The following is a 15913-nucleotide window of genomic DNA, read 5'->3' on the forward strand; positions in this document are numbered from 1 at the left end:
CATCTGACGAGTCTGAACTCTCTGAAGTACCTTTAAATTTCCTGATCTGAGCCTTTTTCACTATCTTTTTTCTCAATAGACCTAGTTTTTTTCCTTGTTCATCAAGTTTAAATTTTAACTTTCTGATATTTTTTTTTTACGTCAAGTTTTTATCTTTAACTTTTCTAGGCCTACGTGTGTTTGTTTGAGATTCAGGTCTAGCTGACGAAAGTGAAATAATTGTTCAGAATTTTTGTAATGGTGACTTGATTCGTTTCATTTGAAAGCATTGGCCAAATAGATCTATCGTCTGTTCTGGTAGAAGGTCCTAATAGAGGTGACGTTGCTCTTCTTCTAGAGGATGTTTGGTGACATTTTTCCTTTTCATTATTAAATTTATGTTTAAGGACAAGCTTCAGAGCAAAATCATAACTACACTGTCCCTTATTAAGTGAAAATCATGGGCCTCCATTTTTTATGTGGTGGACAGGTCGCAACTCATCAGCTGAATCAAAACAAGAATTAAGACCCATTGGAATTTTGGAATTACGACTGGTCTCTAATTTTATCTCAAGAGTTTGTTGGGAATATTAAACTCTGTGGAAGCTTTCCTCCTAGAATAACCATCATTGTTTACTTTATTAACAGCATTTTTAAGATCTTCTTCCCATGATCGCCTAGAAGAGCCGGCCTTTCGGATGTACTTGTTTGGCATGTGTAAAAAATAACCATGCCATCAATCTTTTAATGTATAACACGTTTATGGGAGGGCCATCTGTCCCGACGGTGGTATAGCCGTCTCTCCTGATCAGCCGGGAGACGGCCATAGTGCGTCATCAACCATGGTGGACGCAAACTCAGACAAAACCTGCGTACCGGTATACAGTTAGACCTGAACAACTCTAAAGTTTCCGTCGTTACTCACTGCCTAAGTTCTGTTGAAATCGGAAGGTTATGACGTGCTACATAATTTCATGGTACACCGAAATCTGAAATCATGGAAATTACTTACTTTTAGTAGATATAAAGAGCCATCCGGAGCAGTAACACTCACTCGCGCTACTGACTAATTACCAATCGGCCGGTAGTGCTGTACAGCGAATCATGGAAGAATTGCAAGCGTTGGCCATCTCTCCCGTATAGCCGTCCATCCGGGATTTACCCTACAGTGTGAGTTGTTAGTGTATTCAGGTGATTCACACAGTTTCCTCTGACTTCATTATATCCAGTGTCCTGAGAAACCTCGTAAGTTTTTATGTTCATCTCAATAATATCAGCTACAAAATGCGGCCTTTGGCAGTATGAACTGTTTGTACAATCAGGTTTTGTGGTCGTTTGTATGAAACAGTAGAAGTTAGGCACCTAACAATGAGACACTAGTTTTTTAGAAGTCTGACACAGTTACGTGACGTATTTTTGTATTGATTGTTACAGAAATGGTTTCATGTGTGGTAGTGAGTAGAAGAAAGTTGGGTAGTCGAACTCTTACAAGTTATTCAACAGCATTGCTGGAAAATCAAAGGACGACGTGAAAAATAAAAGGATCACAGCTCGTAGTGCTAGTTACAGATATGGAGTACACGAGTACACGAAATGTGATTTCTAAAAGGATGAAAATGACAAAGTAAAATGGATCTTTGCCCTTCGAAACCCTGGTAAATAACCAACATCACCAAAGCTAGAAGAAAATGTAATTTGTGCCCATGTAATTGCCTACTGCGTATGGTTTTCCACTTAATAAATCGAATTGTGTCTGATAGTGAAGAATTATTTGACACAAGCCACTTGCGCTGTTCCTTAGTTCAAGGGTAATGTGGTTGGAAAAAAGTGGGGTGAGACGTTTTTGTGAAGACATAGGAAGTAGAGTATCAAAGCATTTATCCAAGAGTTTATTTTTTCATGTGATGTGCGTTAAAACTGACAGTTTGTATCAGGTAAAATACTCAGATTCCAATAAAAGCACTGCAATAATGTAACACATCCACTATGGTGAAAGTCGTAGGTAAAATGAGGAATATCACATAGTTGGATGACTCGCGCACCCGACAGTGTGACACTCAAATGAAATTTCTCATCCCCTCCTATAAGAGACAGATTTTTTGAAAAGACAGATTTGAAAGAAGAGATGTGTTGCTATGCTGAGTAGAATCCTCAGCCTTCCACGTGAAATATTAAGGGAGATCAAAACTATCACTAAGTTGGGGAGTTCTACAGTATCTGATGAAAAGTATCTAGACACTTATGAGTGAACATTAATATGTAGTGTGGCTATCTTTCATCCTTACATCTATCTGAATTCTGCTGGGGACCCTTTCAATAAAGTCTGAATGTCTATGGAAGAATGGCACCCCATTCTTCCTTCAGAGTAAAAACGAGAGGAGGTAATGATATCGAACGCCGAGGTTTGCAGCAAAGTCTACTTTCTAACTTCTAACTCATTCCAGAAGCGTTCCATTGGGTTTTTGCCGGAACTCTGGGCAGACTGGCCTATTTCAAGAATGTTATTGTCCACAAGCCACTATCTCACAGAAGGTTTTTTATAACAGAGTCCATTGTCTTGCTGATACAATCAAAGTCTCTGTAGTGCTCCTCTACTGTACACAGAACGACGAGAAACACTGTCACACTGTACCACCACCAACTCTGTACTGTTGGCACTATGCATAGTTGCAGGTAACGTACTCGATGCACTCGACAAACCCAAACCTTTCTGATTGCCACAGGGTACAGCGTGTTTCATCACTCCAAATTATTCGTTTCCGGCCATCCACTGTACAGTGGGGTCGCTCTCTACAGCAGCTTATAATATTAAGCCAGCTATTCAGGGTGATTCACTAACTATTGCCACCTAGAATAACTTCGAATGTGTGATAGCAGCTGAACAGTTTGTGGGACAAATGTTGCATGGGACAACGGGGTCCATAATACGATGTTGGCTTTTTGATGCTAGGTGGGGTCGCGTCAGAGATATGAAGGTCAACACTGTTTTTTTTTTTAAAATACGCTGCTATAGTTTCTGATAGCGGCTATCAAGACGAATACAGTTATGTATAACAGTAAGGTCTTTGAAGGACAACGAAGGTCAAAATGGTTCAAATGGCTCTGAGCACTATGGGACTTAACTTCTGAGGTCATCAGCCCCCTAGAACTTAGAACTACTTAAACCTAACTAACCTAAGGACATCACACACATCCATGCCCGATGCAGGGTTCGAACCTGCGACCGTAGCGGTGCGCAGCTCCAGACTGTAGCGCCTAGAACCGCTCGGCCACTCCAGCCGGCCAACGAAGGTCACAAAGGTGTCATGAACGCCTATGCCTATGCTTACAACATCGACTTGTTCTTCAAAGGAATACATCATTCACATTCGCTTGATTCAACGATACTAGTCTTACCGTTCCTATAGCGTGATATTGCGAAACCGACGAATGGTGTTTACATGTCAATGGCACGTCAGATGGATACGTCGTATTCGGCGAATATTTATTATACACACGATATACGAGAGAGAATTGTCAGAGCATGTGCTTTGATAAATGCCGATCTGATAAGGAATACCGCTCAATCCGTGATACGAAGATTGCAGTACTGCTTTGATACCAATGGTCATCACTTCGAACACCTTCTGTAAATGGACGTTCATGGCATCTTTGTGACCTTCAATGACCTTCAAAGACCTTACTGTTACACATCATTGTATTCGTCTTGATAGCCGCTATCAGAAAATAAGTACCAAACTATAGCATCCCATTTAAAAAGCGAAGTTGACCTTCATATTTCTGAAGCCACCCCAACTAGCAACAAAAAGCCAACATCATATAATGGCCCCCGTTGTCACATGCAACTTTTGTCCCACAAACTTTTCAGGACCTATCATACTTTTGGAGTTATTCTAGGTGGCAATAGTTAATGACTCACCCTGTATACATCACGCGAAAGGAATTTATGTAGTAGTGCACACCGTCCGTCCTATCTGGTATTAATCGTATTCATAAAATCTGAATTTCTATGACAGTCAAAGGAATCTTGGCTATCGGTCGAGTATACAATGTGCAGGTTGTAACTACTGTTGCTAAGCAATCAGATAATTAAAATACCAGATAGGATCACGATGCACAACATACGGCACTACAATATCGCTTTCTCAGTAGATCTTAGGGCTCTTTGAGGGGACTGATTCGTGAATACAAGAGAGAATCTTGAATAATTTGTCAGTTTTCTAAATAGCGAGCGCAAAGAATAAGAGTTGTAAGCCCACGTATTTCTTATCATCTTTTAACAGATCATTTGGTGATAGTTTGATTATGAACCTCAACTTTCGGTCTCACGTTTTTTTTTTTTTTTTTTATTGTACTTTGTATTGCAAGTGAAATAAAGCATGTTACTTATTTATGTATAGCATTTGTACACATATCTGGAAATAAAAGCAATGTAGAAGCATGATTTTTTTCTAGAAGTTCTTTATACTATTATGTTTAAAGCAGACTTTTAAAAAGATGTTTCTATCGTAAATTATGGCTCAAAAATTTTTTAGTGATGATTATCAAAAATTTCAGTAATTAACTAATTGCTTTCTTTAAAAAGGTCTTTAATTTTTTAATTTAAGTCATAAGAATAGTCTACTTTTAAGTTAACTATGTCTGAAGAAATATGCAAAATTTCTGTTCTCTATCTTCATTGGTTTTTAACCAATGTGCACCGGAACTGGGAAATTCACGTTAAAGTTAAACCTTGTTTCTTTACCTACCCTGCGTAGCACTAACGCATCCCAGGTCCATATTCATTTTGTTTCTGATGTTATTCTCCCTCCCTCTTCTTTTTCCCATTCCTTCTTCTTGTTTTTACTTCTTGGTAGCTTCCAACACTGATTTCTCTGCATTGAAGAGTCTCCTACGGACAATGGCAATAAAGTTCTTAGCATATCTAATCCACCAGGCACTCCCATGAGTTCCATAACCTTGTACCTTGACGCCGCACCATCATTGAAACGTAGCAGAGCATACAGCGCACCTATTTTCAAAATATTTAGACCTACCAGAACAGTTTCTCTTATCCGTTCCCAAACAAGGTTTCTTAAACCTCTCATCTGGGATTTGAATCCTACCATGTAACTACTTCTCTAATAACATTGCGTCACTACGGCATTACAGTTTAAAAAGTGATAAAAAACAAACAAGTGAGCACTCTGTTATTAACAGAGCTGTCCACGTGACATGGGGCATCTTCATGTGTGCAGACACTTTTAAATTCCTTTAATTTTGTGGCTTTCTTTGGTACCATTTCTTGAAGTAAAATTATCCTTGAAACTTTCTAGCAGATTAAAACTATGTGCCGGACCAAGATTCAAACTCGGGAGCTTTGCTCTAGAGCACTTGCCCGTGAAATGCAAAGGTCCCGAGTTCGAGTCTCGGTCCGGCACACAGTTTTAATCTGCCAAGAAGTTTCATATCAGCGCACACTCCGCTGCAGAGTGAAAATCTCATTCTGAAAATTTTCCTTGTTCAAAATAGTACAAAGAATTTTTTAAGATAAAAATTTTAAAAAATCGATTTTTGAGACTTACTCACGTAGTAATCCCCCTTAAGTAACTTTGCACAATACTTAACGTACTATATTTTTTGTAATATTATAGATCGAGTTTTTTTTAAATGTTTAAAGATGATAACTGCATTAAACGACTGTTTTTTGTTAAATCGTAATTAATATGCAGCGTAGCTGTTATTTAGTATACTTCCGTACAAGATCTTCGACATAAATGGGTTTAGAACAGCAGGGCCTATTGGGCTTCATTTTGTTAATCAGCGAGTGGTGGTAATCAGCAGCAAGGAACCCCTACAATAACAGTATAATAAAGCTTCTGTGTATGGCTGAGTGTTCATGCAGAGATATAACTGCCGCTCGACCACTATACCTCTTAGTTTTTAACTCCCTACACACAGCCATGCTGTTAGGTGGACTGCCGGTAGCACTCTGGAACTCGCGAGTGACTTAAATTGCTGATTGCTGAATGACTGAGACCCACATTATCCTAGCGCAACACAATCTGACTGCTCAAAAAAAAAAAAAAAAAAAAAAAAAAAAAAAAAAAAAAAAAAAAAAAAAAAGATAGCCTGACTTCAAATAATTAATTCAAAAGAATGGCCCTGACTATAAAGTAAGCTTAACAATAGCCTATACATTTCATTAAGCGCTTACCTCACAAAAATCTTCATTACGCGAACTACTGCAATACAGCGAGCGTCAATACTACCAGCTAAATAAAAGATTCTAACTACCAATAGGCATGTGTTTACAAAGGAAAGATTTTGTTGCAAACCAAATGATGTATTCTTTACCTTAATAAAGTGACATCCAGTTCAAACACGAATATAAATCGTCATCGACATCCAGTACAAAGATATATAATCAATTTTCAGTCTCCAAGTCGGATACTTCCAGATCATTAGCCTACGCTAACACTTCATCAATGGTAACTTCTCACATTTAACATCCGTCACTGCTGGCTGTTCACCTCCAACTGCCCAACAGTACTTCCATCAGTGCTAGCGACCGTAACTTCCAACTGTCCTACACTACTGGCGATTAACTTCCAACAATGAGTCCAACGAGCCACAGAGTCTCTTACAAAGAAAGCGCAGTCAGAGATCCAATACAAAGCGTTACGCAGCGCTGCCAACACAGAAGCAGCCCACTTACAACTCCTTCCCCTGATTTTATGCAATCTTTTAATATCATCCTCCGCAATGCTCGACGGTTCCTGTACATGAGTACATGAGGTCTGTCGGATCTCTGTGGTTGTTCTTCACTTTTCTGCAGTCGACTTGTGCAACTTTAGAAGAATTGAAATATCGCTGAAATATTTGTTGCTCATGTGTCATCCAATGACTAGTCCTCGTTAGGAGTCGCCAAGCTCTCCTGACTGACCCATTCAGCTGTTATTGCTTCTCCACTGAAAACATAATACTCCCGCCTGCTGTGAGCTGTCAGCTCCGCCTATGACATCCAGTGCTCAGTTCCGCCTTATACAGGAGTGTCCGAATATTTTTGATCATTTAGTGTATATTACAGACTAAACTGTGTAAACTGGTACAATTCAATTAGTAGCTTCGCTGCTTATTGAGGCTCCAACCCAATTATATTACGTGGTACACCCACTACCTCTAGGGGCCACAGCTCCCTTGCACTAAGATCGATATCGTTATAAGTGTGAACTCATTTCTTGCATCTTGGAGAACTCTTGTGGCTGATCGGTATCACAATACGATCTCGACTTATTATTAATGACCCGCATTTATTATCAACTTGCCTTTCTCCACAGCTTCACCCACATACATCTTCGTCATATATAACTGCATACGTCTCCTCCTCCTCCCCCTTCTCCCTCACTGTGTTCATCGCTCCCTCTCTCTCATATCTCTGCCCAGCTCATCCTCCTAACTCTATGTTTCTATCTACTCCGATGACATCTTCTTCCCCTCCCTTGTCCATGTGCTCCAGCCCCTCTTCCTCTCAATGTATATCTCCTCGTCCTCATCCCTCTGTCTTTCCCCACATCACCCAACTTTCTGTCCACCTCCTGTGCCCCTCTCTCTGTCCATCTCCACCTCTCACATTTTTCTGTCCAGCTCATTCTCCCCCTCTCTCACTGATCAGTAGTGCCCATCTGCAGGTGTAACCCCTGGAAAGGAGGTCGATAAAGCTGCCTGATAGTACTGCCATATGACACACCAGTTGTGCAGGGCAGCCAACATGTTGGGGATTGGAAAATCGTTTCTTGACTGTGATGTGTAGGCTTCACTGCAAAACAGGGTGGTAAGGTAGACCGATACTATTGCCACACAATCCTCCTACGTGCAAGACAGCCTATATGGCAGAAGCTGAAAAAAAACGCTTTTGCCAATATCTCTGCTCCTATTGGAGCTAGGATGTTACAAGCCCCATGAAGCCTGCTATTTCTGTGCTATATATTGGTTGAAATCGATCCAGGGCTTTGCAAGGAGATCCCAGATATACATGCATATAGTCTGCTTTATAAAGAGAGAAGCTTTCTACATCACTGTGGAGTCTTTCTTATGATCACTGGGGCTTTCCCTGAGTTCGTGTTTCTAAATTGTGATCGTTTCTGAACATGATTACATTAATGTCATTAGCTGTTTGGAGGATGAGGTTTCTGCACACATTATAATAAGCACTTGCTTCTCACAACATACATTCCCATGTGGCCCATCTGTTATGCCAGCCGCTGCTGTCTACTGCTCAACTGGTATCGGTAGCTCATCCCATGCATGGCTTTTAAATGACAGCCTTCTGAAGGCGACCTGACCTTTACCAGTAGACCACTGTGTCTGACACTTGACCCAGTGCCTTAACTTTCGAAACGTTACAGTGAGAGCTATGTTTGGAAAGATAATTTTTGTGGTGGGTGGAGGAGAACGCAGCTGCTTCCTCTGCCGCCTCATTCTCCACCTTCCATCCTCCAGCCCCCACCCTTCAGTTTTTGGTAGGTCCCCATGTGAGACCGAGTCTTCCTAACCTCAACTTCATCGTGTATCCCATCCCGTTTTGCGAGCAGAATCGGGCGTCGGCGGACGAGCTGTTCCCGGACTACGTGGACTTGTATGCGGGTCCAGAGGAGGAGGAGGAGGGCGCGGGCGACGCCGCCGAGGCCGGCGAGCAGCCGGAGTGTCTGGAGGAGGGCGAACGACCGCCGACGCAGAAGTCTGACGTCAGCTGCCACGTCAGCGCCACCACGCTGCCCGGCCTGGCTGGCAAGGGCGGCAGCTCCTACTACAAGAACGGCGCCATCATGATCACGCCCCAGGGGTACCCCAACGCCGTCAACAAGGTTACTCGCACACTGCCTCTTTCTGTTCTTAAGCTATTATTATTATTTTCGCATCCAGGAGAGTAAAGTTTTAACAGATTCAAAACGTATCTAAAAATGCCATCATAGACGATTGGGCGTATCCTGGGCAACGGTAGGAGCTATCCCACCACCAGGACAACAACAATAAAGGGTAGAAAAGACTTTTCTCAGTGCCAGCTCTGATAGGAATCCCCATTAATACTGAAGGGATTCTGATGCTAAGCAAGTGGGACAAAAGATAGTCTCTGTCTCCTCTGCAAATGAAACTTCTTGGTAAGCGACTCACAAGGGGACGTTACGGACTGGCCCTTTTCGAATTACTTCATACTTGCAGGGGTTGAAGGTCATTTCACATACGTTAATTTCCTCCTAAAGCAGTGCGACGTGCTTCTCAAGGAAACCTGAAAAAAAAGCCTTTGATTACAAGCGCTCTTAAGTAGAAAAATCTTGCAGCATATTAAATGAATCGGTAGTTGCTGAACGCGTAACGTTCATGAGGTCCTTACTTCGATTTTAAAAAGTAGCATTTTTTTTACTTCTACTAACTTCATCCAGCACAAGTAAAAAGGTAGTTGCAGATTAAACATATCCCTGGCGAACTCCTGACTTTACTAGGAGGGAACTCTGTAACTTTACCTTCATAGACGATTCGGTATGTGTAATTATTGTAAGTCTCCCTGACGACCTTTACTACCTTCTTTGTTATTGCGTACGTTTCAAAAGATTCCCATTAACAACTTATTTTAATGGAGTCGATGGCCTCTTCAAAGTCTACAAACAGTACGCAAGGCTAGTGATGAATTTATTTGATTGTTCGCTAATGACTCTAAGCGTGTTTATTTGATCTGTACAATAACAGTTACTTCTAAACCCAGATTTCTCCTTTCTTATCTGCAGTGCAACTTGCACCTTGATTCTATTAAAGGTTATCCTCGCCACCGCTTTGTTTGGAATCGTAAGTTAGGTGATTCCCCTCCAATCACGGCAATTGGTGATGTCTCCTTTTTCGGGAAATTTGACGAGAAGTCCTCTCCACTCCTGTAGCAAGTTTTCCAATTCCAGAGAAGATCAGTACCTGTCAGTGGCCAGAAGCTCTGCTGCAATGATATCTGCCCTTGGCGTCTTTCCATTCTTTAGCTGCTTCATTCGTCTCTTGAGTTCTTCCATGGAAGGTGACACTAAACTAGTCGTATTTTATGCCATTTCAGTATCACCATCCTCTTCGGGTTTCTTGTTCAGAATCTCCCTCATCATCTCTACTCAGCACCTCCATAAAGTTCTCACGCCGCCTTGATTGTTGGCATTATCGTTGGCGAGAAGGTGCCCTTGTTTGTACCTTGTAGGTGGACTGTTGCTGACTTTAGTTTTAGCGAGAGTCCGTGTGACACCACAGAGCTCCTTCATGTTGCCAACACCTGCTGCCATCTCTGCCTTCGCAGCCAAGTCTGAGGTCCATTTCGTGCGATCACCTTTAGCACTCTTTTCCACCTCCATGTCTTTAGCTTTATATTCGTCCTGTAGTTTAATTTTCTGGAGCCGTGTCTAGCTACTGTTCAGTTTTGGTTTTACTTCTCTTCGTTGTTCGGTACAATTCCAGGTTGTTTCTGACATCCATTCCTTTCTTCTTAGATTCCTGAAGCCAATAACCTTTTCACCTGTGCCTGGAAAGGCTATTTTCACCTTTTCCTAGCGTTCATCAGTGCCCTCATCTTCATCCGAACAAAAGCCTCAGGCCAGTTTCTCTGTACTAGTTTGAACTATTGGTTGCTACTTTCATTTTTCAAATTTTCAACATCAAATCTCTTCTTTTGAGTGCGGAAACATTTTCTCGTAGCAACTATCATGACGTGAACGTATGCAGTCATAAAGGGAGGGAGAGGGGGGGACACTGCCTATGTCTGCTCCCCTTCAGATTCTCCCGTCTAAGGCGCTGCAGTCATGGACTGTGCGGCTGATCCCGGCGGAGGTTCGAGTCCTCTCTCGGGCATGGGTGTGTGTGTTTGTCCTTAGGATAATTTAGGTTAAGTAGTGTGTAAGCTTAGGAACTGATGACCTTGGCAGTTAAGTCCCATAAAATTTCACACACATTTGAACATTTTTTCTCCCGTCTACGAAGGGCTTTCTCCTTTTTCTGCTGAAAGCTAGATGGTCAGCTTCATTCTGAGTGTGAAGATTTGGAGATACCCACGATATTTTATGACACTCTTTATGAGGTAAAATTGTGCCACCAATAATTAGATTATTATTGGCATAAAAATCCACAAAAAACCTCTCCATATTATTCATGTTGCCAACTCCATGTGGTCCCATTACTTGCGCCAATCCAAGATTGTCTGCACCGACTTTTGCATTAAAATACCCAACGTAATTAGAACTTCTTTCCTGCTGGTGTTCTTGACTATTTACCGGAGTTCCCCACAGAAGTTGGCTTTAAACTCTTAACTAGCTTTTTCAGTTGCTGCATAACATTGCACCCAGAGATGTTTCTCACTCTTCCTCTAGAAGTAACAGCTTCCGTCGGTTCTGTTCCAGTGGAACGAATTTGGCGTTGGGGGGGGGGGGGGGGGGGGGGTTGGGGGGGGGGGGAGGGCGGCGGTGGAATTAAAATGGCTGTTTGACTTCCGATTCCTAGTTAACAGGTTTATTTGACCTTACCTGCTAATCTTCTGTTGCCTTGACCGTGGTCAGCATCTCTTCTAGCAGAGGTTTCCGATTATTAATTAAACGGTTGTAGGAGGCAAGAGGGGAGTTTTAAAGACTACAAGTCGGACGGATCTGGTAAAAACCTGTATATATTTCCAATAACACACACACATTGAAATGCGAGACAGCCTGTTTCAATTCAAATATCGGATACTACACACATAGTAATAGCACAAACCTGATATAGTAAGCTTCTTGCTGCAGAATAAGACAAAGGGGACAATTTGCCATACAAACGAGCGTTCTGTTAACTGGTCCAGCCCTTGATCTGAGAGAGAGATGATCAAAGTGAGAGAGTATGTACACTGAGAGATAAATTATATTGATTATTATTATTCATGAAAAAGAAAAATCTGAAGCCCAAGCAGTGGCAGTACATAGTACTATATAGCAAGTGCGGTTAGCTTTGTCGCGCCTACCAATTTATATGCAAACCATTACATTTGTGGTGGTTCACGACCGAAATAATCGCGGTTGCGTTGTCTTTAGTGGGAAACAGTTGGAACCGGAGTTGTGAGGTTTATCGCTGCTACTGAGAACAGCAGGTAAACACAAAGACATACAAGTGGCAGCAACATTTATGCTACAGAACTCCACGGACCTGCTCCAACTAACCACGGCAACCAAATGAGGAGAGAGGGCCTCTCCCGTCAGTTTTGTAAAGGAGAGTATCGCAACCCAGTCAACGTCGGCCGGAAGAAAGAGGAGCCCGTAGCCAACCCAACCAGAGTGACGATTGTTTTTTTCTGGCGTGCAAGGCCAGGTCTCACGATTCCGAAGTTCGGTTCTCTGGAGTGGCGGCAACTCGTCGAAAGAGGAGGAACAGACTGGTGTTCCTGTGCCATGAAAAGCCGTGGTCTGGAATTCAAAATAATAGCTCGAACAGCATTTGTGGTTGTTCTCCATATTGCAAATTATTCGAATTATTTAAATTAAGTGACGGAAAATTAGTCAAAAATCCCCTGGTTAGGCAAGCCTACAGTGATACCTGACTGCCGGAGTGAATTAGTTTGATATGGTTTAATTGACGATCAATTAAATCGTCTTTCTGAATATTAATCGACTCGACCTTCGTGATATATCAAATGATCCGTAAATTTGCGTGTAGTTTGCATCTACTGTGAGAAAAGTACAATTTGCTTCGTTTTGACACACTCTCTTTGTCAGGTAGGTTGGGTAGGGTGGCAGCTGCATACCTTGTGGTATGTTAGAGAAAAGTCTCTGCTCTAGATTCCCTTGAATCTTGCCAAGAAAATTCTTCAAGACATGGACTTCCAGTTCATCAAGCTGTTCTTAATTGTTTAGTTAAGAGCAATCCCATTCCCTCCATGTGTGAATCATCACCATTTGGCTTTCCAGTATACAGTAATGTATGCCCACTCAAGGTCTTTATCTCTCTAAATTCATTCCATCTCATTTCACTTACTCCTAGTATCTCTAGTCTATATCTCTCTGCTACTGCTCTAAGTTTCAGCTAACGGCCTTCTGGCAGTGGTAACGCCGGTTCCCGTCAAATCACCGAAGTTAAGCGCTGTCGGGCTGGGCTAGCACTTGGATGGGTAGCCATCCCGTCTGCCAGGCGCTATTGGCAAACGGGGTGCACCCAGCACTTGTGAGGCAAACTGAGGAGCTACTTGATTGAGAAGTAGTGGCTCCGGTGTCGTAAACTGACATACTACCGGGAGAGTGGTGTGCTGACCACATGCCCTTCCATATCCGCGTTCAGTGACGCCTGTGGGCTGAGGATTACACGGTGGCCGATAGGTACTGTTGAGCCTTCATAGCCCGTTCGGGTGGAATTTAGTTTTAGTTTTTTTACTGCTGTAAGTTTGATAGTTTCGTAGTTTGGTGTGAGGTTCAAACATCGTATCCTTCTTCATGCGAAATGTTGTCATTGTTGGTCCATCTGACAGCTTCACTTGGTTTCTTCAATACATTGATTTTAAGCATTAGAATGGTATGTGGTAACGGGATGCATCACTGGAATGTGAGGTAGAAATTTACACAGGAGAGGCTATCTGAGCTGCATCACTGTACCTTACACCTGCCGCTTCTTATCAAGGTCGGAGAGATGGATAGGCACGAGGTACTCTAAGTACCCCTACTTATACCTTCCGGTGAGATCACGAACATAAAATTAGAGAGATTCGAGCGCGCACGGAGCCTTTCCGGCAGTCGTTGTTCTCGCTAACCATACGCGACTGGAACAGAAAAGGGAGGTAATGACAGTGGCACGCAAAGTGCCCTCCGCCACACACCGTTGGGTGGCTTGCGGAGTATACATGTAGATGTAGATGTAGATGTATTATCAAGGGCAGCTGCATCGCTCCATCCTCGGCCGACGGGAGTCTCGCATGGAGACACACTAGCTCAGCGGGCTGAGTCGTTAGCGTCCTCGCTGTAGACACATCAGACAGCCTGTAACATCTTCTCCAGTGCGTGGCTCACAGGCGAATGTTGGGCGTCGCGTCCTGGGCAGTCAGGCAGCGACCCTCTCCTTGCGGTTTTAAATAAAAGTGCATTCCTTTCCCACGACAATAAAAATTACTTAAAGTATAGATTCATCAATATGTTGTGTGTGGTTATTTACGAGTCTACCAGAGGCAGTCTCACAGTAAAAACACAGGCTACCTATATTTTGTTGTGTTGTAGAATTTTGCCGGCCGCGGTGGTCTTGCGGTTCTAGGCGCGCAGTCCGGAACCGCGCGACTGCTACGGTCGCAGGTTCGAATCCTGCCTCGGGCATGGATGTGTGTGATGTCCTTAGGTTAGTTAGGTTTAAGTAGTTCTAAGTTCTAGGGGATTGATGACCGCAGCTGTTTAGTCCCATAGTGCTCAGAGCCATTTGAACCATTTTGTAGAATTTCGTTTAATGCTCTATTTTGTCGATATACCGCGTTGTGCTAGCTGTTAAGCTATGTATTCACTTATATCAGGCTGTGCTATTTGTTTAAGAGAATATTTTGCTTAAGTATTGTGCTGTGCTAGTTGTTTAGTCATATATTCACAGACACCTTAGAATGGATGTTGGGATATTTTGGGAACATTATAGCACTGGGAGACATTTGTGCTTAGAGTAAATGTCGTAATGACTTTATTTTATGATAATTCAGCAAAATACTGTAAAGTCAATATCTCTTTCATCGCAAATTATATCACCTTCTGCAGAATAAGGTATGGCGTCATTTTATTACAGTAATTCTGCCACATGCCGTAATGACCAAGTGTCCCACCACCTCTCTCGCTCGATCTCTCTCTCTCTCTTTCTCTCTCTCTCTCTCTCTCTCTTTCTCTCTCTATCTCTCTCTCTCTCTCTCCCTCTCTCTCTGTCTCTGTCTCTCAACGGCGATATGTGGCTACATAAAACGTTTTAGTGACAGGTTGGCGAGATATTATAACAATTTTGTAGGAGTCATTATCATTTTTTTTTACTTTATCAGACATTTACAATCATTCTGAACATTACATTTCTTTCATTGTTCAACTAGACCCATTCCATTCATTGCCATCATACGGGAAAATTCGCACGTGGAATTTACGCCACCGTTGTTCCAACACTGTCACATTTAACTCTCCAGTCACTGCTTCGTGTTTGATGACGTGCAGTTTCGATCGCAGTGCAGGAAGAGAGAGACACCCCTTGTCCTCAGTACTATGCACTTCTCATTCCGGCAATAAGTCTTCAATCCGCTTCTCTTTCTCAAGCTCCCTCACATACATAGAGGACTCCGGTGGAATAACTGCAAGTATACCATTCAGTGCATTCTCGAATGGCACACTGTCAGTCCGTGCTGTGATAGTGGTGGTTTTTCATTAACAATTACGTAAAAGTTACATACAACTCGTAGTAGGGCATTGTGCAGTGAAGATTGAAATTACCAGAGGCAACAATACGAATTCGACTATAACAGTTCATCCGAAATGTGGGTTCCTTCGGAAGACATCGGTTGTATATGGTTTGGAATCTTTGACAGTCAAGGAGGACCTCGCACATGCTTCTCGAAAACACAGCAATGAACATTCTTATAAAATACCAAACTCTCTTCCTGTGCATGAGAGATGTGTTTTACTCTGTACCTTGAGTAAGATGTCTGCCTCCTGTACACTCAAACACAGACTGTTTAGCTACTTCAAGATGCGTCCAGAAAAGTCTTCTTCTGTTTTTGGCCGATGTCTGCAGCTGTTGGCACTTACAAGGGTGTGATGACGCTCGTACAATTGCATTTATATTATGAAGTGGGAGGGGAGGGAGAACTTGAATCCTGTAGACCCAAGAGGGCATGTAGTTATCGGTTCCATTACTCTCACTGTAGCATGATGACTTTGCCACATGCCCAGAGAGATGGTGGGGGGGAGGGGGGGGG

The 15913-nt window shown here is 42.5% G+C and overlaps 1 protein-coding gene across 1 annotated transcript in view; it reads left to right on the plus strand.

Annotated features, from left to right (window-relative positions):
- LOC124775615 (galactose mutarotase-like) overlaps nt 1–8891 on the plus strand; it is a 66006-nt gene extending 57115 nt beyond the window's left edge. Inside the window, exon 5 of the mRNA XM_047250444.1 lies at nt 8553–8891. Within this exon, the coding sequence (XP_047106400.1) occupies nt 8553–8891 (339 nt within the window). The remainder of the gene's footprint in view (nt 1–8552) is intronic.
- Nucleotides 8892–15913: the final 7022 nt, after the last annotated feature.

The sequence above is a fragment of the Schistocerca piceifrons genome, chromosome 2 (assembly GCF_021461385.2).
Source record: "Schistocerca piceifrons isolate TAMUIC-IGC-003096 chromosome 2, iqSchPice1.1, whole genome shotgun sequence".
NCBI lineage: Eukaryota > Metazoa > Arthropoda > Insecta > Orthoptera > Acrididae > Schistocerca > Schistocerca piceifrons.